The 22,362-nt window shown below is 32.6% G+C and overlaps 1 protein-coding gene across 1 annotated transcript in view; it reads right to left on the bottom strand.

Annotated features, from left to right (window-relative positions):
- The window catches only part of LOC148603398 (E3 ubiquitin-protein ligase ubr3-like), a 42,298-nt gene that overhangs the window by 19,250 nt on the left and 686 nt on the right, over window positions 1–22,362 (bottom strand). Inside the window, exons 2-22 of the mRNA XM_088553603.1 lie at window positions 21,893–22,106; window positions 21,247–21,383; window positions 19,927–20,049; window positions 18,615–18,722; window positions 16,706–16,839; window positions 15,751–15,979; window positions 15,030–15,343; window positions 14,637–14,729; window positions 13,435–13,590; window positions 11,834–11,962; window positions 11,219–11,271; window positions 10,368–10,507; window positions 9,409–9,557; window positions 8,852–8,921; window positions 7,612–7,708; window positions 5,493–5,640; window positions 4,794–4,892; window positions 3,687–3,873; window positions 2,375–2,843; window positions 1,618–1,712; window positions 608–772 (exon numbers count right to left, since the gene is read on the bottom strand). Of these exons, the coding sequence (XP_088409729.1) occupies window positions 608–772; window positions 1,618–1,712; window positions 2,375–2,843; window positions 3,687–3,873; window positions 4,794–4,892; window positions 5,493–5,640; window positions 7,612–7,708; window positions 8,852–8,921; window positions 9,409–9,557; window positions 10,368–10,507; window positions 11,219–11,271; window positions 11,834–11,962; window positions 13,435–13,590; window positions 14,637–14,729; window positions 15,030–15,343; window positions 15,751–15,979; window positions 16,706–16,839; window positions 18,615–18,722; window positions 19,927–20,049; window positions 21,247–21,383; window positions 21,893–22,106 (3,309 nt within the window). The remainder of the gene's footprint in view (window positions 1–607; window positions 773–1,617; window positions 1,713–2,374; window positions 2,844–3,686; window positions 3,874–4,793; window positions 4,893–5,492; window positions 5,641–7,611; window positions 7,709–8,851; window positions 8,922–9,408; window positions 9,558–10,367; window positions 10,508–11,218; window positions 11,272–11,833; window positions 11,963–13,434; window positions 13,591–14,636; window positions 14,730–15,029; window positions 15,344–15,750; window positions 15,980–16,705; window positions 16,840–18,614; window positions 18,723–19,926; window positions 20,050–21,246; window positions 21,384–21,892; window positions 22,107–22,362) is intronic.

Raw genomic sequence — 22,362 nt, forward strand, 5'->3', positions numbered from 1 at the left:
TGTTAAAATGAAATTGAATAAAAAAAGTTATGAACCCAAAAATAAACCAATAAATTTATTTAGTCCATAAAGGAAGGTGAGATTGACAAAAAAAGTAAAAAAAAAACACAAACAAACAGATAGACAAGTTCATGTAATATACACCTTTAAGTGATTAACACAATGCTAAACATATTTTATTCATCTATCTCTTAAACCATTGATAACTCCTACTAATTGCCTATTTAATATACATTCTATATGTATTTATCTTTTGTCTCTAAATTTCAACAGATGAATGATTAGCTAAGACTGGTTATGTTGGTCTGAAACTGTACCTGAACTAAGACTGATTATGTTAGTCTGAAACTGTATCTTAAGTAAGATTGGTTATGTTGATCTGAAACTGTATCTGAATTAGAAATTAAAGTGAAATGTGGGAGTTTTTGACATGCATGTATCCCCTTCTCTCTGATATATTACTGGTTCTTAATATCTAAAAAGGATTATCCAATATTTTAATCTGATGAAATACTGGTGTGGTAGTAATATCTATGGACTGACATTCCTTAGGTTTATCCTAATGAGAGATATCCTTACAGTTTCCCTAGATGAAAATATATCCTACCACTTGTAGCCTGCATGAGGACTACCAGTCCTATAGTTTTATCCTCTGTTGATGGACTGCTATTACCACATATTACACACTCATATTCCTTCTCACCACGAGCTCGGAACTGCTCGTCATGAGACTCGCTTGATGAACTTGCTTTTGAGTCATCATCCAAATAGTCTAAAATATAAGATAAACAACTATGTCATATGGATTATTCCATTCACAGACATTAAAAAAAAACAAGATTTATAACTAAAGTTGTTTTGCTGATAACAGATATACATATGTTCTTAATTTTGGAAATGGTATCATCTGAAGGGTAAATATATTTAATATTGAATTTAGTGAATAGAACCAGTATTTTTTTATCCACAAAATTGTAATAAAAATATAAACAGTTTGATCATGGCATTAATAAAATTTCAACCATAAGCCAAAAATGTTACAATCAAACAAACATACAAACAGACAGACAGATAGAAAGACTCAAGTATTTCCCATATTTCCCAGACTTTTTGTGAGGGGACACTTAAAAAAACCTGCATCTTATACATGTACAACCAATGCTCAACAATGATGTTTATCTAACAATGAATACATGAATGGATACATGTATCTAATGAATATTCTAATGAGAAAACACTTATTACTATTGATGCCAACCCTGGGTATACCCCATACAGTTGTTTCGAAGATGCCTTTTCTGGTACTTAAAAGTAATGTTAATGCTCAATTATTACTGCACTTCTGGAACTAACTTTACTGGACCAGTACTTCTACTTTAATTTCAATAGTGAAAGTTCCCAAACTCTTTTGTTTCCTAAATGAAAGAGTGAAAGGTCCTCATTAAGATTAATTGTAATGTACGGAAGGTCCAGGACCTAGATAAATGAAATTTTAATGGTCCTGCATCAGAAATTGAGGGACAAAAACTTGGACTTGTGCCATTTTGATCCCCTGTGGACATTACCTGGAGTCAGACAGGATCTATGGGATTTTCAGTCCCAAATAAGTATTGTTACCTGCAGAATCATCTTTGTTCTGTTCCATAAATGCTTTCTGTTTATTGGCAAACTGTTCCATTAGTTTCTTTTGTCTTTCTTTAGCTTTTCTTCTTCTGAAGAAAATAAATTGCAAAAGTTGAATACCAGTAGTTTTTTCTTTAATTTCTAATGAAGATAGTCCTCTTAAAAACTTTATTTAGTCCCTATACCTTTCTTTATTAGTCAACTTTGATTTCGTAGATGATACATAATAATACATTCAATAAATGGCAACAGTGTCTTGAACTTCTACACAATGTATGTACAAGTTCCTGAAAATGTCTTAACTGAACACCTTTCAGATTGAAGACAGGTATTTGGTTAACATGAGTTCAAGAGACATTGTAATTGATAGACGAACATCAGAAAATGTCTGGTTAAAACAGTGTTTGGTTTATTCATAGATCTAAAACAGGTTTCATTATAGTATACATATCAATCTTCATTTTAAAATGGGCTTCTGTTTAAAAAAAATCTCAAAAAAGTATTCCCTTAGTTTTTTGGTTAACTCTATAAGAAACGCTCACTGATATGGGGAAAATATCAATTTGAGATTTTTCATTAAACCAAACCCTACACACCTCAATTAACATAGTCTATATCAAGTAAACAAAATTAACATAGTCAATGTCAAATAAACATAATTAACGTAGTCTATGTCAAATAAACAAAATTAACATAGTCAATGTCAAATGAACAAAATTAACATATTCAATGTCAAATAATCAAACCATACCTTTCCTCATCTTTAGCAGATTCCTTCTTTCCAGCCTCTTTTGGACAGGTATGAGAATACAACTCTTCAACAGTCCTAGCACAACTTGTACTCTGCTGGGACAGTTTATCTAGTACTCTACCAATAAAGTATGGCCCATCACCAATTGGTGCATCACTAACTGATCGATTAGATCTTGATAAGGGCACATATTGTCCATCCTTTCCTGACAACTTGGCATGAAGTTTAAACAGTAGAGTTATTATGCTTTCATTAATTGGCACAGTTGTATGTTGAGCTTGTACAGTTTCTACACCTTTACTTTCATACTGGGGAGAATCAAGTTTGGCATTACTTCTACTGGAATGTCCAGAATGAAGGGGAACCAGTGGGAATGGATCATTGTCTATCTCTACTTCAATTGGTGCCGGTACTGGGTTCACTACGGGGAGATGACCTGAGTGGGCAGCTGTTATAGGGCCACCAGACACTGGTAAAAAAAACAATCAGACATTTATTTCCAAAACAAATAGATTGGAAACAATACATACTACACAGATTATTAATGACAGATACTCTGACTGTATGAAATCACTGCTTTAAAACAGCAGTCATCATCTAATTAGGAGTAGCTTCAGTACAGCTCTTATATTGGTCCCGGTGTTACACAGTCTCAGATTAGATCACAGAGTTTAAACACAACAAAACTACTTATCAAACAGGTAAGTAGACAAATTCAAAATGAAAATTCAGTTAGTATATGTTTTTTTTTTTTTTTATCAATAAACCACTTTTATTTTCCTTTTCTTTTGGAAAACTCAAATATGAAATGATTGTAATATCAAAATATATCTGGCATACAAGTATCCATTCATTATATTAAATAATATTACGACGTTTCATTCAAATTCTTAGATGAAAATGGGAAATGAATTTTGTGACACAGAGACAGACGTATAATATAAAAGAATTCTTCCCTGTTAAAAGGAATGACCCGTATAAATAATTCCAAAGACATATTCATTTAAATTAAAATATATGTAGCTAATTCAAATTTAAACATAAAGTTGCACATGAGTCAAGCTAGGTATACTCCCACTCATACATGAAGTTGATACCAGACAGCATTCATTAAGGAATCAAGATTTTTGTGTTGAACATTTCTGCTATCACTATAAAGTGAAATACTGCAAAGTCTCACAAAACAGGTAGTGTTGATATTGGACAGCAACCTAAATCGTTTAGCAATAAAATTCAAATGAACTGATGGAATTACAGACAGGTAAGGTGATTACAATATACAAGCCACTAGTTAAATGGGAGTATAATCTACCAGAGAGAGAACTAGGAGCTAAGTGAAACATTTCCTCCAGACTGGAGAGAATTGAGATCTTGTTGTCATCAAGAGGTAGTGGTACATGTACTTCTTTTATCAGTTCCTTTACATTTTGTAAGATATTACTACCAGAGAACCATTCCATATACTCCTTGTCATGGACTGTTCCACTGAAATTCTTTACCTGAAATATATAAATGTTAATCCTATAATACAAATTAGTGTTTTCCCCAGGTGCTTTATATATTTTTAGGGCACTAAACTATTACAAAAGGTTTTTTTGGTGGGACCCTAACTATATATGAGGGTAATTTATTTTCTAAAACCTGCAATAAACAGCCTTCACCTTGGTGTGATGTTGTTAAAGTATATCATAAATACCAATACTAGAAGAGTATAAATTAAATTGCAAATTATGTAAAGCAGGACAAAATGAGCTGGATTTGGCCAATTTGCGGCACACTGTAAAATTGGTGAGGGCAGCATGGTGTAACGCCATGCTTAAATTGGTCTAGGGAACACATGCTTTGTTCTAGTTATATCTTAAGTGAACAGCCAGCATGCCATTTTTAATAAAAATATTAATATACATTTTTGTACATTGAAGGAACACAAATTCCAAAAAAAAAGTAAAATGTAAAATAAAAAGTTGCTTATTCAGGTCTTTTATGGTGAAAATTATGTGGATGGTGTACACAAGTTGAATAACAATGAAACTACAGTGTAAATTTTTGTATTGAAGTATTGAAGGAAGCAAGTTCTCATGAAAAAATAGGGCATTAATGGAACATTAATACCAAACCACAAAATGGTGAAAAAAGGGGCATGGCAAAATGTTCAAAATGACCTTACTTGAAAAAAATACAGTTAGGATTTAGAAAATTGAACTTTAACTGTAAATCAAGGTATTTATATGTATATTAATGTGAAAAGATTCATTGATCCATTCTAAAGTTATAATCTGGAAATCTATCATGGGATGGATAGACAGATCTGTGGACGGATGGTCAGGCAAGTTTTAAGAGGGCATCATGCAATACTTGGTAGGTATAAAGCATGTAAAAGTGGATCACTAAATTTCCTGGTGTGGCAAAACAAACTTACCTTCCTGCTGGTATCAGGGGGAGGTAAACACAATGCCATGTCTAAAAGATGGATTGTATGGTATAAAATGCTGTCTGGTATACTGGTAGCATTCACAGCCTGCATAAAGATAAAATTACAGGTAAGTTAATTTCACACACAGTATACTTTAATGATTTTTCTTCAATCCAATTGTAACTTAACTGGAAATGAAATACTTTCTATTGTAACAAATTTGTAATGTTATGCAACCTTTAACATTTTATTGGCAACTTTGAACATATTTTCTATTTTTTTTATATCACTTGTTCCTATCAAATTGTAAATGGTGTGATATAACAAATATCTTGCCATTCAAGATCTTAATAAGAAAGACCAAATAATAAGAAATAATTGAGAGAAAAAAAAAGACATTGACAAATGTCAGTGATCTCTAATTATATGTAATGTCGCAAGAGTAAACAAAATCATATCAGTTTTGAATGTAGTTACTTAAGAACTGCCATTACTGTGTTTAATATATAATATTTAATTTACTATGCACAAAACATGGAATCATACCCACTCTGTGTTCTAAATCCTAATTTTGACAAAATAATTTGTATAAAAATTAAGTTAAATTTAATCTAAACTCAGCTCATAGTTTGGTACAAATTACACATAAATTTAAGTTTCTGTGAATTCCCCCAAAAACATATCAATTGAAAGGAATATACATACCTTATGTAAAATAGTGAATAGTAAGGAATGCATGGTTCTACAATGTAAAATTCTGTACATATCCTTGTACTCAGGATTTATCTCCCCTGGAGAACGGAATGGTGGCCATGGTGATGACTTCCTTTTAAACTTTCCTGTTTGTTTTACACTGAAAATATCACAATATAATCAATACAATAACAGTAAGCCAAACAGGTGAGTTATAAATGTTGTTCTAAAGTTGTTGTCTCACACATTAGATCTTTAAAAAAATTTATGGCCTTGGAAAGCATGACAAACACTAAACCCAACTGCTATACATTTATTATTCCTTATAATCAATTAACATACATCCCACAATCTCATTTCATTTATGTCTGCCATCAACTTGTACAAAACACTGACATTATATACTAAATATAACTCTTTTAGCTCCATTGCTAGATAATTACAAGGACTAATAAAAAAAAGGTTAAGTACAGCAATTACAGGAGCTAGTAACAAAAGGTTAAATTATAATTAATGGAGCCAATAATAAGGGTTATTCCAGTAAAAGGGGAAAGGCACTTTTATTCTTTGTATATGGGTGGGTGTTCAGGTCTCTTGACAAAATATAAAGTTTAATACCAAGCACTTCTATGGGTGGCTCCCCTGGTGAAAAAGTGCCTTCCCCGGGTACCTCATATCTTTTTAATGGAAGAGCCCTATTAATAGAACACAATACAGTCACAGGAGCATTTAAATAGATCACAATACAATTGCAGGAGCATTTAATAAATAACGGAACCAGTAGTTTAAATTCACTTAACGTCGAAAAATTCTACTTGGAAATTACAGTCTCTAAATATACACATTTTACGACACCGGCTGACATAAAATGATTTATGAGAAGACAAGGACTGACATATCGACACTAAGTATTTCAAAGTCCTTACATTGTGTTGCAGCAGGGAACAGAAGTTACTACACTTCATAATAAAATCATAACAATGAATACAATTATACATATGTATCCATTTTGCAATACATTTTTCAAATACAAATACTGTAAAAGCATTTATTTCTATGGTTGCTAATCTAAACATTTATCATGTACTTATCATTCAGTAAATAAAGGCAAAATTTTACTCATCAATCTTAAAATGAAAATGGTTTCCTAAAGAATAGCCACAGTGGGTCGATAATGATTTTGTTCCAGAATTTATTATATTCCTCTTTAACTTTATTGTACCTTTTGCTGGTTGTTTCCAGAAATTTTTTAATTGTTTCCTAATTAATAACCACAGCAGGCCCAAAAATGCGCTTCTGAAATTAATCACATGCCTCTTCATCACTGCTTGGAGGCTTAATTACACCCTTTTTAGGTTGTTTCCGGAGAATTTAAAACTCATTATAGGATTGAACAGCTATTCTCGGTTGTTCATGCATGTATGAATGGATCTCGTAGCTCCAAAACTCAATGAGAAGGCCGTTCATGTTTGGGAGTGGTGAGATCCATTCATACATGCATGAACAACAAAAAATAGCTGTTCAATCCTTATAATTCTATCCAACAGTCAAAGTTACCCTCTGAGAGCCTCAGTCAGTTATATTGATACACTGTATTTATGTTTACACTTCAATATTCACATTAGACTTACTGTTCTGTACATCTATCCATAGCGGCTTATAACATTCACATTAGACTTACTGTTCCGTATATCTATCCATAGCGGCTTATAACATTCACATTAGACTTACTGTTCCGTATATCTATCCATAGCGGCTTATAACATTCACATTAGACTTACTGTTCCGTATATCTATCCATAGCTGCTTATAACATTCACATTAGACTTACTGTTCCGTATATCTATCCATAGCGGCTTATAACATTCACATTAGACTTACTTTGCTGTATATCTATCCATAGCGGCTTATAACATTCACATTAGACTTACTGTTCTGTATATCTATCCATAGCGGCTTATAACATTCACATTAGACTTACTGTTCCGTATATCTATCCATAGCGGCTTATAACATTCACATTAGACTTACTGTTCCGTATATCTATCCATAGCGGCTTATAACATTCACATTAGACTTACTGTTCCGTATATCTATCCATAGCTGCTTATAACATTCACATTAGACTTACTGTTCTGTATATCTATCCATAGCTGCTTGTAAATCTTTTTTGTACAGAGCTCTCATGGCCACATGGACAGGATCAAAGTCTGTTTCCCAAATCTCACCTAAATCAAATATTTAAGTTTTACCTTCAAAAACAAGTCTAAAAGTTCAAAGGGGTATAACTTCCAAATAATTAAGTAGATTATGAATCCCTGGCAATATGCACAACTGCCTGTCATAACATTAAATTACTTACAAAGTTACATGAATTGTTTGCAGGAGTTTCCAAGGAGTAGAGCTTACGACAGTCAGTGTGACAGACAGACTGACAGACAGGGCAAAAGCAATATGTCTCCCCATCATATAGGAGGAGACATAATTAGACAACTTATGGTTTATCTGTATAGAAAATGTAGTAATCCTATTTGAATGTTCTAGCTTTGGATTTTCTAAAAGTCTGACTTACTTTATCTGTTCTCATACAACCTATAATTTTGAAGTACTTCATAGAACTTTTGTTTGACTTACTTTATCTGTTCTCATACAAGCTATAATTTTGAAGTACTTCATAGAACTTTTGTATCGTCTGAATATAGCTGAAATATTGCTGCTCGGACGTTAAACCCCAACAAACAAACAGAACTTTTGTTAACTTAATTCTAGACATAAAATTTCCCTGTTGTTAGTTCTTCAAATGTAATTGAGTATGGAACTTATGGTAAGAACAGGAAGATATTCTTTTATGAAAGCAATTAATTTTCACAAGATCATTCTCTCCCTCAACCAGCATAGCATGAGGGAGATCAAGTAGACACCCAAGGATCAGTATGTTCATCAGTTTTTTTTTCTCTAGTTACTAATGGTATCAAAACATCACAAGCACCCTTAATTTTTAGCAATAATTTCCCTCTTTATTTCACTGTGACAAGAGAGTTACTTGCTAATCCATGATATTAAATGGAATTTCACATAAGGGCTGTTCCATTAAAAGATATGAGGTACCTGGGGAAGACATTTTTTCACCAGGAGAGCCATCCATAAAAGTTCAGTTGATGTTTTGCATTAAATATGATACTTTGTCAAAAGACGTGAACACCCACTTATATACAAAAAATTAAAGTGCTTTCCCCATATCCCTCATATGTTTGACTGGAACAGCACAAATAGCGATAAACTTTTATAGCCAATCTTTATCATATCTCTGCCTTTAAAAAGATAAACCTTTGAGAAAGCATTAACATATATACATATCAATATAACTATACCTTTTGGTTTGTATGTGCCTTGCTGTAATCCACCACTAGCTTCTAAATTAGGGGCTTTGTAATTGGCAATCTATGAAAAGAAAAAAAACATTCAATTAAAGGCACACCAACTAGAATAACATATTAAGTTTTCATATAAATAAAGTGTTGATATATTTATAGTACATAATACTATGAAGTCTACTTAAAAATCATTATCTACAATAGCTGTCAAGCTACCATTAGTATAATAAAATATTCAATAGGAAACAATTGAAACAACTATAGAGGTCTCACCCTGAACAGTTGGAACGAGTAAGGACACTGTATTACAGCTTGATACATTTCCAAATTTTAAAATTTCCACATCATAACTTTCTGACACTAAATCAGAGCAGTCAAAGAACTTGAAAAGTTAAATTGCACAAAATCAACCTTGACCTTCCTTTTCTAGTACATAACTTTCTGTTAAAATTTCATACAACACTGATGCACTGAGTAACACCGCATGAAAATATTCTTCAGATACACTGAAGATACAACTGGCAAGATGCTTTAATTAACTTTCACAACTATACCTCCTTCAATGTAGGTTCAAATAACTCCTTGCCATGACCTGTCATCCCAGATTTCTCTGGCATCAAGTCCATCAGTTGACTATGTTGTCTATCAGCCATACATAACAGGGTGGCCATCTCTAATCTTGTTAATGATGATTCTTTTATACCTTCATTATAAATCAGATATAATGATATAACACTAATGCCTTTCTCAACTATTTTCAGTTGGACCCCATGTAATAGCATTTTGTTCAAATTTTCCTACCAAAATTTTCGAATAAGTTGTTTTTTTTGTAATAGAAAATGATTTGAAAAGTAGTTTTCAAGATTCCAATACATCTACCAGTATGAACCATGTAGTAGCAAACAATTTAATATTACATTTTTTGCTGTTAGAAAAGATGCCAATGTTTTATTTTATCTTGGATACCAAATTTTCCTACCACCTTATCAATACACAAGGTCATGAACTTTAAACATGCCCCTTTTAACAGGACTACTTTTATCAATAAAATTATCCTGTCAAATGGCATGTGTTTTGAGATAAATTTATATGAATTTGTCATAGTTTTTTACTAAAATGTTAAATTGTAAGGAATGTAACTAATATCTGAATATATTATCTTATATAAAGAACTTTGGTTAGATTTACGCATAACATAAACTGCTTCACGGTTTATTCTGCATAAATCAAACCAAAGTTTTTTGTACAAGAAAACATATTCAGATATTAGTTTCATTTCTAAAATAATTCAAATTTATCATAATACATCTATGAAAAATTTCAAATGGGTTGTCTTTCTTTAAAACAGAGAATGTTGTAAAAGTAGCATTCTAGATTTGTGGTACCAGGTTAAAGTTGTGGTACCAGGTTAAAGTTGATTATATTTATTTTGATCAATTATCGATTAAATCTTCCAAATTAAGTAGCATCAAAAAAGAAACTGTCTCTCCCCATATTTCTATATTATCCCTACCTAAGTAAGTTCTTATTCCTAGCAGTGTACTGAAGTAATTGAGGACAGCATCCACCATGGCTAACTCCTGGTCTCCTTCTAACTTAACATTCATAGGTGGAGGGGAAGTTGAATAAGACAACCAGTTCTCTATGTGAAATCTAAGGAAAAAACATGTGCTCGTGTTTAGTGTTCACATTTTGTCATTCTCATGAAGTTAAAAAGATTAGAAGAATTTATTTTGAAATAGGTTGAACAGATCACTCATATATATATAAACCCGTCAGAGCAAACCAGTATAAGGTGTACGTTACTTGGAATTTTGTTTATTGTATCTAGTTCCCTTTTGGCCCATAATTAATAAATGGTTTTTTCCTTTTGGTCCATAATTCATAAATGGTTTTTCCCTTTTGGCCCATAATTCATAAATGGTTTTTCCCTTTTGGCCCATAATTCATAAACGGTTTTTTCCTTTTGGCCCATAATTCATAAATGGTTTTTCCCTTTTGGCCCATAATTCATAAATGGTTTAAGTCACAATCTCTATATTCAATCCCAGTCTGCCTTTTTCTGATTGGCATCTAGTGCTACAATGTCAGTGCTCTATATACTTTTACTCAGGTTATTGTTCAGACATTAAGAATCAGGAAAGTACTTGTTTCTGGCCACTTTTTGTCCGCTAATTCCTAAATATTACAAGTAATACAACTCCTAAAATCAATCCCCTCCTTCTATTTGTGGAAGAATTTCATAGAGATAATACACTCATACTGAAGTTGTTGTCTGGACACCATATGTATATGACCAATGACAGTACTATACAATTATACCACTGCAATTTATTTTGCAATCATATATATTTCATTACTCACCTTTCAATAACAGTTTTTACAAAATAATCAGGATCAAGCTTACAGGCACAAACCTATAAAACATTAGAAATATTATTGGTCAAGGAAAAACATTTGAACATTGATCATCAATTTGAAAAATAATTATCCCAACAAAAACAATAAAATCAATACATGTACAAATTTTGTAAAACAATGAAAGCATTACACAGACACTCAGCTAATGCTATTTTGTAGAAACACCAACTGTAACAAAATTTCAATGTGTAAAAAATAATTATGTTATCAACTATTTAAGTTTTTAGAAAAAACAATTGAGCACAAAATTCATTACTGTAAAAGTACTATTGTTCATGGGGTACCAATTTTCATGGTTTTCGTGGGCAGGTGAAACCACAGAATTTGGTTCCCAATGAATTGTAGATTCCCATTGATATGTATACTGAAAACTTCAAAACCATGATATCAAGAATCCACAAACTTGTGTTTCTTCCTTGATCCATGAAAATTGATATCCAAGAATTAAAGTGCTTTCACAGTAATTTTCTGAATGGATTGAACAGTGGAACTGAAAAACTCATAGTAATTGAGAGTGAACTGGTTAAACTGTCAATTTTTTTGGCCAGAAATACTTACCTGCATTAAATATAGATCAGCATCCACCATAGAGTAGCAAAAATGACACTGTATGTATGTCATAGCTTGACCTTTGATCTGTAACCCATTTCTGACCCACATCTGACTGTAAATCTCAGCTATACCAACCTGAAACATTTTATGATAAAGTTTGTCTTTTACTTCTACAAGCAATAGTTTGGTCATGTACATGTATAACTAGACATATTCTAAAATCTTTGAGTCTTGTCAAGCTATTATAGTTTCACAAAACTGAAAATAATAGATATACCAAATTATTACATGTATCAAGTCTAAGCTTCATGATTAGAAGTACATGTATCAAATCAGTTTGTTCATATACAGTTAAATATTTCTGAGCCAAACCCCTTTTTGTACTGTAGAATTTGGTCTGTTTGGACAGGTGTATGGTGCATCAAGGTTCAAAATACATTTAAACTGGCACAATGGGACCTCAAGAGTTGTCTGATGTTTTCTTTTGTCAATTTTTAACTATATTTACTAAATACAATAGATTTAAGCATCAATTGATTACTTTTATTTTATATTTGGTTCATTTTCAACAAAATACAATATGTGGATTTAATATCTTAAATTGAAGATAAATTCAATATGGAATCTTTTTTTTATTCGTTTCAATGTAAATTCTAAAATTTACATAAATCGATCATCTGTCATTTTACATAACAAAACTACAATCAGATCAGTAAACAAGTCATCGGTTTTAATCCATCAGTGATCATTCAGTCAGCGATCTGTTAAATAGTTGCACAGATCAGGTTTGGAGACTGTACCAAGTCAGGATACTTGCATATAATTTGTTTTTCTGTTTTTGACTTGATAATGCCATTTGTTTTACAGACTTTCCTCTTTTTTCACTTTTTCCTTTTGACATAAAAAGTAAATCAATCTGACATATAGCGTTTGTCTTTGGTTGTGAACTGTCAACTATTTTAAGTCGTTCTATTCATTAAGGTCGTTTCGGTCAATAATCTGTCAGCACAATTTGATATCTCATGATTATCACTGAACTAAAGGCAGACACTTCAAATAGAATTACATAGTTTGTCAACTTCGTCTGCCTAGAGTTTATCAGTTTGGTAATTTTGTTTAGAGTTAATCAGTTTGGTAATTTTGTTTAGAGTTAATCTGTTTGGTAATTTTGTTTTAGCGTTAATCCGTTAGGTAATTTTGTTAAGAGTTAATCCATTTGGTAATTTTGTTTAGAGTTAATCCATTTGGTAATTTTGTTCAGAGTTAATCCGTTTGGTAATTTTGTTCTGAGTTAATCTGTTTGGTTATTTTGTTTAGAGTTATTCTATTTGGTAATTTGTTTTAGAGTTAATCCGTTTGGTAATTTTGTTCAGAGTTAATCAGTTTGGTAATTTTGTTATTACCCTTCATTATGTTGGACCAACAGTCAAAGTTAAAAATGGATAAAAAAAAATTTTGCTTCAGATAAACCAAAAGTTCAGTATCATTCTGGAACTTAAGACTGGTTTTGAAGTAAAAATTACAGTTAAAATATGTACGGTCTTGTAATGCAACTTTATGACCAAATGTCCAATCTTACAATAATTTTTCCAAATCAATCTCCTTACCTGTATCTGTAATGGGTGAATGAACAAAGTTTTGAGCATCTTCTCAGGGAGTTGTATATCTTTGAGATGTAGTCCTTGGTTTTGTATTCCTTGGACCATGAAACATGACAGGTAACGATGTAGTGGCAGATGGAATGTCAACTGGTAAGGATTTGGCTACAATTTCAACGTTACACATAAATTAAAACTTTAATATACAAGGCAAGTAATCCAATAAAAAATTAATACTTTAAGCACGTGATAAGGGTGTTAGCTCCATTTTTTCATTCCAATAATCAATCACAAGATTTTACTTGTACGAGTTTTTGGCCAACAGCATAATTTGCCTGCTACGAACTAAGGTACATAATAGACTTGTTCATTATACATATAGATTCTATCACGAATCTTTTTTTATCAATTGCTTCTAAATCCATTTGCTCCTTAGATCTTTCAACAATGGCTTGAAATCGGTAAACTATGACCAATCGAAAATCAAATTAGTAGTAAAAAATTGATTTAGGTGCTAATTAACTTCAATGATCAGTAAAATACTTTCACAGCCTCTTACATGTAGTTAATCCTTCTCACAGCCAATCTCTTACATGTAGTTAATACTAAAGGTACCTTCTCACAGCCAATCTCTTACATGTAGTTAATACTAAAGGTACCTTCTCACAGCCAATCTCTTACATGTAGTTAATACTAAAGGTACCTTCTCACAGCCAATCTCTTACATGTAGTTAATACTAAAGGTACCTTCTCACAGCCAATCTCTTACATGTAGTTAATACTACAGGTACCTTCTCACAGCCAATTTCTTACATGTAGTTAATCCTTCTCACAGCCAATCTCTTACATGTAGTTAATACTAAAGGTACCTTCCCAAAGCCAATCTCTTACATGTAGTTAATACTAAAGGTACCTTCTCACAGCCAATCTCTTACATGTAGTTAATGCTAAAGGTACCTTCTCACAGCCAATCTCTTACATGTAGTTAATACTAAAGGTACCTTCTCACAGCCAATCTCTTACATGTAGTTAATGCTAAAGGTACCTTCTCACAGCCAATTTCTTACATGTAGTTAATCCTTCTCACAGCCAATCTCTTACATGTAGTTAATGCTAAAGGTACCTTCTCACAGCCAATCTCTTACATGTAGTTAATACTAAAGGTACCTTCTCACAGCCAATATCTTACATGTAGTTAATACTAAAGGTACCTTCATAGAATCCTTGCAGTTGATAGCATCAAACCAGTCCTGTAATGTGTTCAGACATGTCTTTATCATGCTCTTAGTCAGCTCAGTTGTGTCCTGTTAAAAAATGCACAGATTAACAGCTACATTTGTATAATATTGAAAACATGTCAATTATTTCATGGGGTATTATCATAGACATTCAAAAGGGGGAACACCCACATACAAGGTATCACAATGGCAAAATTGTAAAAAAGATAGATATTGTAAGCCAAGACGTAGTTGCAACCTTTAGGAATTTAGAACTTGAACTATCATAGCCAGGTGAATATTATACAGAAACGTGGACAAATACTCCAATACTTCACACTAAAATTGAGCAAAATGTATGATGTATATTTCATAATTAAAACAAACCTTGTTTTTACAATGTGAGATCAGTGACCACATGGGAGAGGATGCCATTTCTAATTCCGCTGAGAAAGCAGCATAGTATGTCTCAGATTCAAACTCAACATGTTGAGACAGTTCCCTGTTGTTAAGATTCATCCCCTGTAGGTAGCTCAGTAGATCTAACCACATGGATACCAGTTTTGTGTCAGACAAGAACTTTTTCGCTATTGTTTTGTGCGAGAAGAGGTTAATTAGATCACTAACGATCGGCCAGTAACAATGTTCCTTCATGGCTGTATTGGCACAGTCCACTATCTCATGGAAGTTTGACTGTGTGTCTGTAGTAACAAAATAAAACAAAATTGTGTTGTTGTATTAAATGGCTTACTAAAATATGCAGTTTTAACTAATGTAAAAATAGTTGGTTACAGTGAAACCTGTATGAACTAAGACCGTTTTGGACTGTATAATTCATCAGTTTAAAGTGTTCAGTTAACTCAAGTTCAAAATCCTTTTCACTATTTCCTTCACAACCGCAGCAGGGCATAGTTCTGTTTTAACTTTTTAAAACTGGAAATGACCATTAGATGGAACAGAACTGAAAAAAATCTGAAAGTCTGAAAGTTTTCAGAGAGGCTGCCCAATCGTAAGGAATCTGACAACAATCTTAAGGGAATAAGATGGCCTATAAAATTGTAAGCCTTACGCCAAAATCATAAGGGTAGGCAACTCTGATTACACTTACCTTGAAGTGAACTTTCAGTAAGTATTCCTAATAACATATAGGTTAGACTGACAATCATTATATACAACAGATTGTATTCCTCTACCATTTTATGGGCCAAGAGTTCATTACTGAACAGCTGTACACTGATATGGACAACACGATTTGATATAGCTGTCCTGGCTTCTCCTTTGATCAAAACAAGAGTCATTCTACTATAATGTCGGATGAATGATCTTGTAAAAGCTTCCTGTTAAATGGAAAGAAACACTACAGTAAAATTTAATCATAGTTTAAATGCATCTTTGTTTAAACTCAAAAGTTTTCATGGACTCCTGAAGTCCTAGACCTCATTTTCTATTGCAGCATAAGTATCTTTGAGTGGGTAACAATCCATCGATTCAAAACCTTTTCAGTTACGATCAAAAAGTCAAAAACAGAACCATTTTGTGATTCCAATTTTATTCTTCAATTGCTAAACAATGTAATGACAGCTAGACATTTTGTTTTCCAATCTGAAACATTTTACTCTGCAGTGTGAAAACACTTCAGATTTGCTGAAAATTTATAGGCTAAGGGCTAGTTATTACCTATAGAAAATGCATCATATTTTTATTATTCTTTAAATTTAATATAAATTATCAGTAAAAAGTTGTGATACAAAAGGATCATTAGCAAAGAATGGTAATATGTACTACTGTGAAAGTACTTTAATTCGTGGATACCAATTTTCGTGCTTCAGGGAAGAAACACAAGTTTGTGGATTCTTGAATTCATGGTTTTAATGTTTTCAGTATACACGTCAATGGGAATCTCTTATTCGTTGGGAGCCAAATTTCGAGGTTTGTTCTACCCAAGAAAACCATGAAAATTGGTATCCCATGAACAACAGTTCTTTCACAGTAGATTGTCACGAAAAACTGTTACTACCCTAGAATCTATACTTCAATTCAATTATTTTTTGTGCTGATCTCACCTTATAGTTATCATCAGGCAGCAGACTGAGCAGCAATGTAACCATCCTCTCTGGAAATTCATGCTTTACCATCCAAAATGTCAACTCATCCAACAACGATTTGTGTGCCAACTCCTGACACATACCTGCCATACCTGTAATATGTAATCTGTGTCACTTGAATCATAATAATAATTTGACGTTGCTATATCTTTTTTTCTCTTTATGGGCTTAATATCTACCAATTTCTATCAAGATGTAAACTGTATACCACTATAGTCAATCATTGTAACCATTTTAATTTTCTAGGTTGCTTAATTTTGTGGGTTCTGTCAAATGAACATACATTTGTAGTTGCTGGCATACATTAACGGTTTCAAGAAAATAGTGGTTAATACTGTTAAGAATCAAGTTTGTTGGTACTATTTTCTTCACTTTCCCTTCAACAGGAAAAAAGTGAAAACAATTACACTGAGAAAATTAATATCATTTTGGTAAGTTGTACTTTTGGATGACTGGTCTAAACTTGTCCTCTTCACCAATGAAACATCTTAAAAGTGGCAATATCATAGACATATTCAAAATAAAGACAAGAGAAAATTTATTTTTCACTACATACTATGTTTCCAGAAATGGTGGCACTCTGTAGGAGAAGCGAACAAAATATATATGCTTTAACAGAATAAAAAGGTTCTTATACTTCTTGAATATCAAAGACTAGATTATCTTTCATGAGTTTCCATGTCTTCTCACACATTGCGCTACAACCACTCGTGAAAAAGACTTAAATTCTTCAAACTCATGAAAGCTAACATTAACCCAATTTTTCATCTTCACTCATGTATGAACCCATTATTCTTTCATCTATATTTTAGCTTCTCTCACAGTTAAATAATATTGGTAAACAGGGGGGGGGTCTTGCTTGGAAAATAGAGCATACCTTAACCCATGCAATTTAAAGCTTAATAACACTATGGGTTTGATGTAAATAAATGTACCTAACTTTATAGAATAGTATTAAAGAGAAAACAATGAAGTCCAAATGTATGAACAGAAACTGAAATCATGGATAAAAGGGATAAATTTCCATCTTACCACTGAGAAAGCTGAAAGCTAAAGGTATATAATTTTTCATGAAGATTAACTGCAAATCTAACTGTAGAAATATTATTCCATTGAAAATACTGGATTTTGTTTAATGTTGGTATGTAAAACTCAGCTAGATGATCATACTGCAAAATTCGAATAAATCCCACATACTAGCTAACTATAGGCTTCTACATCAAAAATGAGTGTAGATTAACATACAAATAATTTCCTAAATGTCAATCCATGTAAATGCTAATGAAACTTATTATGTACCAATCCATATAAAATTCTAACATTACCAATGGTAGAGATGATTCATGGTGCAGAAAAACCTACCTGACAAATAAAATCTTCATACACTATAAGTTTATGTACCTATTGTGTATAGATCTATATTTTTTTTCTTCTCAAGAGCACAATAACCGAATGACAAACTATGACTGGGAAATTTTTGCACTGTCTTTTTTTGGCAGTTTCTGCTATATACTTGCTTTTGTGCATTTTTGAATTTGCGATGGTTAATCAAATTGTACTGTAATGTTCTTCGAAGAAAATATTTGCAACAGTTTAATTTCCGTATTAAGGATCTTGGCAAGAAAATAGCAAAAATAAAACAAATAAAAAAATTTCACAGTTTACAGTATACGGTTTGTAAATGTTTTTGAACTAGACATAAAATTGAAATCAGTGTTTTTTTTTACATGCATGAATCATCTCCTGTCTGATTGTTACAAAGACTTCAATATTATGTTAAATGCCTTGTTTCTGTCATAAAAGGTCAAGATTCATTGAACCACATCTACAATTTTTCCTATCTAAGCATTATCTTTTCTATACAAACCGTCATATTCCTCAAATCCCTTTGGACTTGACATTGCCTTTAACTCTGACTTGTATCTTCTCTGGCTCTCCACAAAGTAAGTGTTGGATTCATCTGGCAACAATGCCACTGAAAATAAAACAAGGACCATTTCAACATTTTACATTTTATACTCATGTATGCCATCATTTACACAGCCAGGAATTCTACTATATAAGGACTTTGAATACCTGTACATGTATTGGGGATGACCCGGAATGACCTCCCGTCCAAGTCAATGAGATACCTGAATATGTCTTTCATATTTCAAGTTTTTGGTACATTTTCAATTGATATCTCTACCTAACAACTTTAATTACTGTCTTTTTAATGGAGTCCGAGTTCCTCATTTGCTTTAGTTGCTTTGTAAGTATGATTTTAGTTACTTTATGTTCTTTGTTGTGCATGTCTGTTTTCCATGTCTGGTCTTTGTCCCTGGATTGCATTCTTTTGATTACCACCAAAATCTTGGTTCCCTTGATTACTTTTACACAACTGTCAATATAGTTGTAGTAGTGGACAATAGTAATTGAAGTAATTGGTCTTTGATAACATCTGAACAGAGTCTATAGTTTCCATCCTTATTTGGTCTAAAGGATAAGACATTCTGAAGTATGTCAGAATTCTAGTGGTCTTGACCTGTTACATACATGGTGTAGACTAAAATCTAGCATTTTCCATGATTTCTAAATCAACTCTTTTACCGCAACATTTCATTAAAGTAGATAGAAGGAATGTTCTAAGACTTCTCTTAAAGTATCCAGAAAGGTTTCTAGAGGAAAATAAACACTGTAGAATGAAATATTAACAGGATAATTAATTGGAAAGAGTGAATAATCAAAATATTATCACGAGTGCCAAAGAACGCCTATATTCAATGAGTGTGCAGAACTTGTTCCGCTCACGAGTTAATTCCTCAAGCATTCTTGGCAGGCGTGATAATAATTTGGCTATTCACGATAACCAATTCATTATCCTGTTTATTATATAGATTTTCTTCATAAATTATCGGTATTTTCAATATGAATTTTAAATTCTGTGATTGGCAGATTGATATCAAAGTTGCGAAGTTTTGGCAGGAGAAAACGCAAGAGTGAAATTACCAAATTTATTTCAGTGTGAATTACCGGTATCGAAATTTATTACACTGGGAACATTTGATAAAACACTGCTATCTATATAATAAAATGTTGATATTTAAAGGAAAAAACACCTACAGAAATAAGTAGTATAGAACCTTGTTTTAAAAAGAACCCCACCACCCCATCAAAAATTAAATTCAATTAATTTCAACCTTCAGTTAATTCCTTGTAAATAGCCTGTGATGTCAGAGATTGACCCATGACCTTTCTCATTGCAGCTCCCATATCACTCAAAGTGTGCAAGAAATTAAGGAATTGGTCTGCATCAGGTAAACCTAAAATAAAAATAGAATTCAATATGAGAGGTTTTTCACATTTTTCAGAAATTTTTCAGTCCTAAATTTTTCCAGGTGTAAAAATAAAGAAAATATGTCCAACTTTAGGACAAGCATTGCTGAAATTGAACTGGACCAGAGTTCTTAATGTCACTGAAAGCCACAGGTCAGCCCCAGCATGCATACATGTATTTCAACCCCAGTTTTTCCTCATTTCACTATGTACAACAACTCTGATGCTGTAGTGTATTATTAGTTATTCTCTAGGTCTGTTTGGCTGAAGGCAATGACAAGTAATATTTGGCTAAGTCCAGCAATGAAGGCAAGTTTTATACTTCAAATGTCCAATGTTCAATAATAGACAATATTCAGTTCAGTGACACAACAAGTGAAAAATGTTTCATACATACATATAGGGTATGTAAGTCTCATTCTAGTTTTATTTTCTTTACCGGAATTTCCATTGTAGAACGTATTGAAAGTTGGAGACCGATCTGTATTTTATTGTCTACTTCCGGGTACTCAAAACCCTGTATAACAATGCAAAATCTTCTAGGTTATGTTTTTTCTTTCTACATTTATCATGTAGAAATAGTTATTTGTTATTTTTATCAGTTTAATTTCACACAGAAAGATTTTCGCCCCTAACACTGAACTCAATGCTCTCTAAATGACAAATCTCTATGCTTTTGAATGGTAGACTAGGACCCATTCACGTGAAATCACGGGGTCACATGATGATACTTACATATCCTATTCTTAATAAAAAATGGATGATTGATTGTGTTCCAATCTCATCTGAAGACCTGCAATGTATAACCACTACCTGACTGACTACATATCACTCTGTCAGCTAATAGGCTCTGCTAAACAGAATGTGGAAAATTCACAGCACATTAGCACTACTCACTCTAAATCTGTGAAGCTGATTCTGGTGTACTGTACTAATTTGGATATACAGGCAGGCTCTAGAGTGTGGCAGAAGCATAGTTTTGAAGTAGAAAATATACCATCTGGGCAGGAAATTCTATTCATTTCATTTAAGTCTTATGAGAAAAAAACAAAAAATTCTTATTTGAAGAATGACTGTCTCTCAGACAGTTAAGAATCCCAGAATCATGAATTGATTACAATCAATCAAACTTTTTAAGCATAAAAGGGGGTCCAAGCCCCCCTGGATCCACCTATGATGTATACCTGGAGAAGGACTGTCCCTCAGATAGTGTAGAAGTCTGAGGATTATTCTTGGCATCATGATGTCAGCTACCATCAATAAATCCTGAGGTGGTGTAAAGCACTGAGATTGTCTGTCTGGTCCATGCCTTGTACAAAACCTGTAAATGGTGTTAACAAATATGAGGTCAAAGATTGTCTATCATTTCCATCACCTGTATAAAATCTATGAACAATAAACAGCTGAGTTCAAGTATACAATATGCACATCCTCTTTTTAGCGTTTAACACCCAATAAAATATACTTTAGGTAATAACACCTTGTTCATCAAAAGGGTCTATGGATTGTAAATAATCAGCAAGTCTTCTCACAGCAGTTAATGAATCAGTTGCAAAATATTTTCAAATTTGCCTTTAAAGCGTACCGATTCTTAATTTTTCAAAGTTACAAACACCTTTCTTGCATGACTGTACACAGCTGATTTTTACATCAGATCTATGTCAACATGGTCTTGATAAAAATGAAAAATTATCAGGTGAAACATGGTAACAAGTCATTTTCACATACTTTAAATTTTACGAAAAGGAAATGGTTTTACAAAGTGTAATCTGATACAAATTAAGCTTTCAAAATGTTTAAGACACATTGTTTATTTCTGTAATTGCTTACCCCTCCTTTTTCATAACACTGATGTCTCCACAATCACATGCCCCTCCTGCCTGACTACAGAACATATTGAAGTCATGTCCTTCATGGTTTCCAGCTTGAAAACATTCAGCACACAGTGACATACAAGGGGATATTCCACAAGTCCTGCATCTGTATGCTCTGTAGTTAGCAGTCCACACAAGACCACAAATTACGGCATTGTCATATCGTCTCACTGAAATGGAGTTTAAATGCTATGTGTCAAAAATCAACATAATAACATGCATCAGGGCCTAATCTAGGGAGAAATGAGCAAAAACTTCTTGTTTGGGCTCAATTGTCTCATTTGTCTTTGACATGGAGAAGTTTTTTTTTGTAATAGATTATAAATATCTAAAGTACTTAAGACCAACAGCAAGATTTATAACCATATGGCAAATAACAGCTTTTCACTAGGTTACCAGGCTAGAAGAGGAATATTCCAGGGCTGG

The sequence above is a fragment of the Perna viridis genome, chromosome 11, assembly GCF_037379345.1.
Source record: "Perna viridis isolate PV_CMFRI_1.1 ecotype Kerala chromosome 11, ASM3737934v1, whole genome shotgun sequence".
In the NCBI taxonomy this organism is placed as follows: Eukaryota; Metazoa; Mollusca; class Bivalvia; order Mytilida; family Mytilidae; genus Perna; species Perna viridis.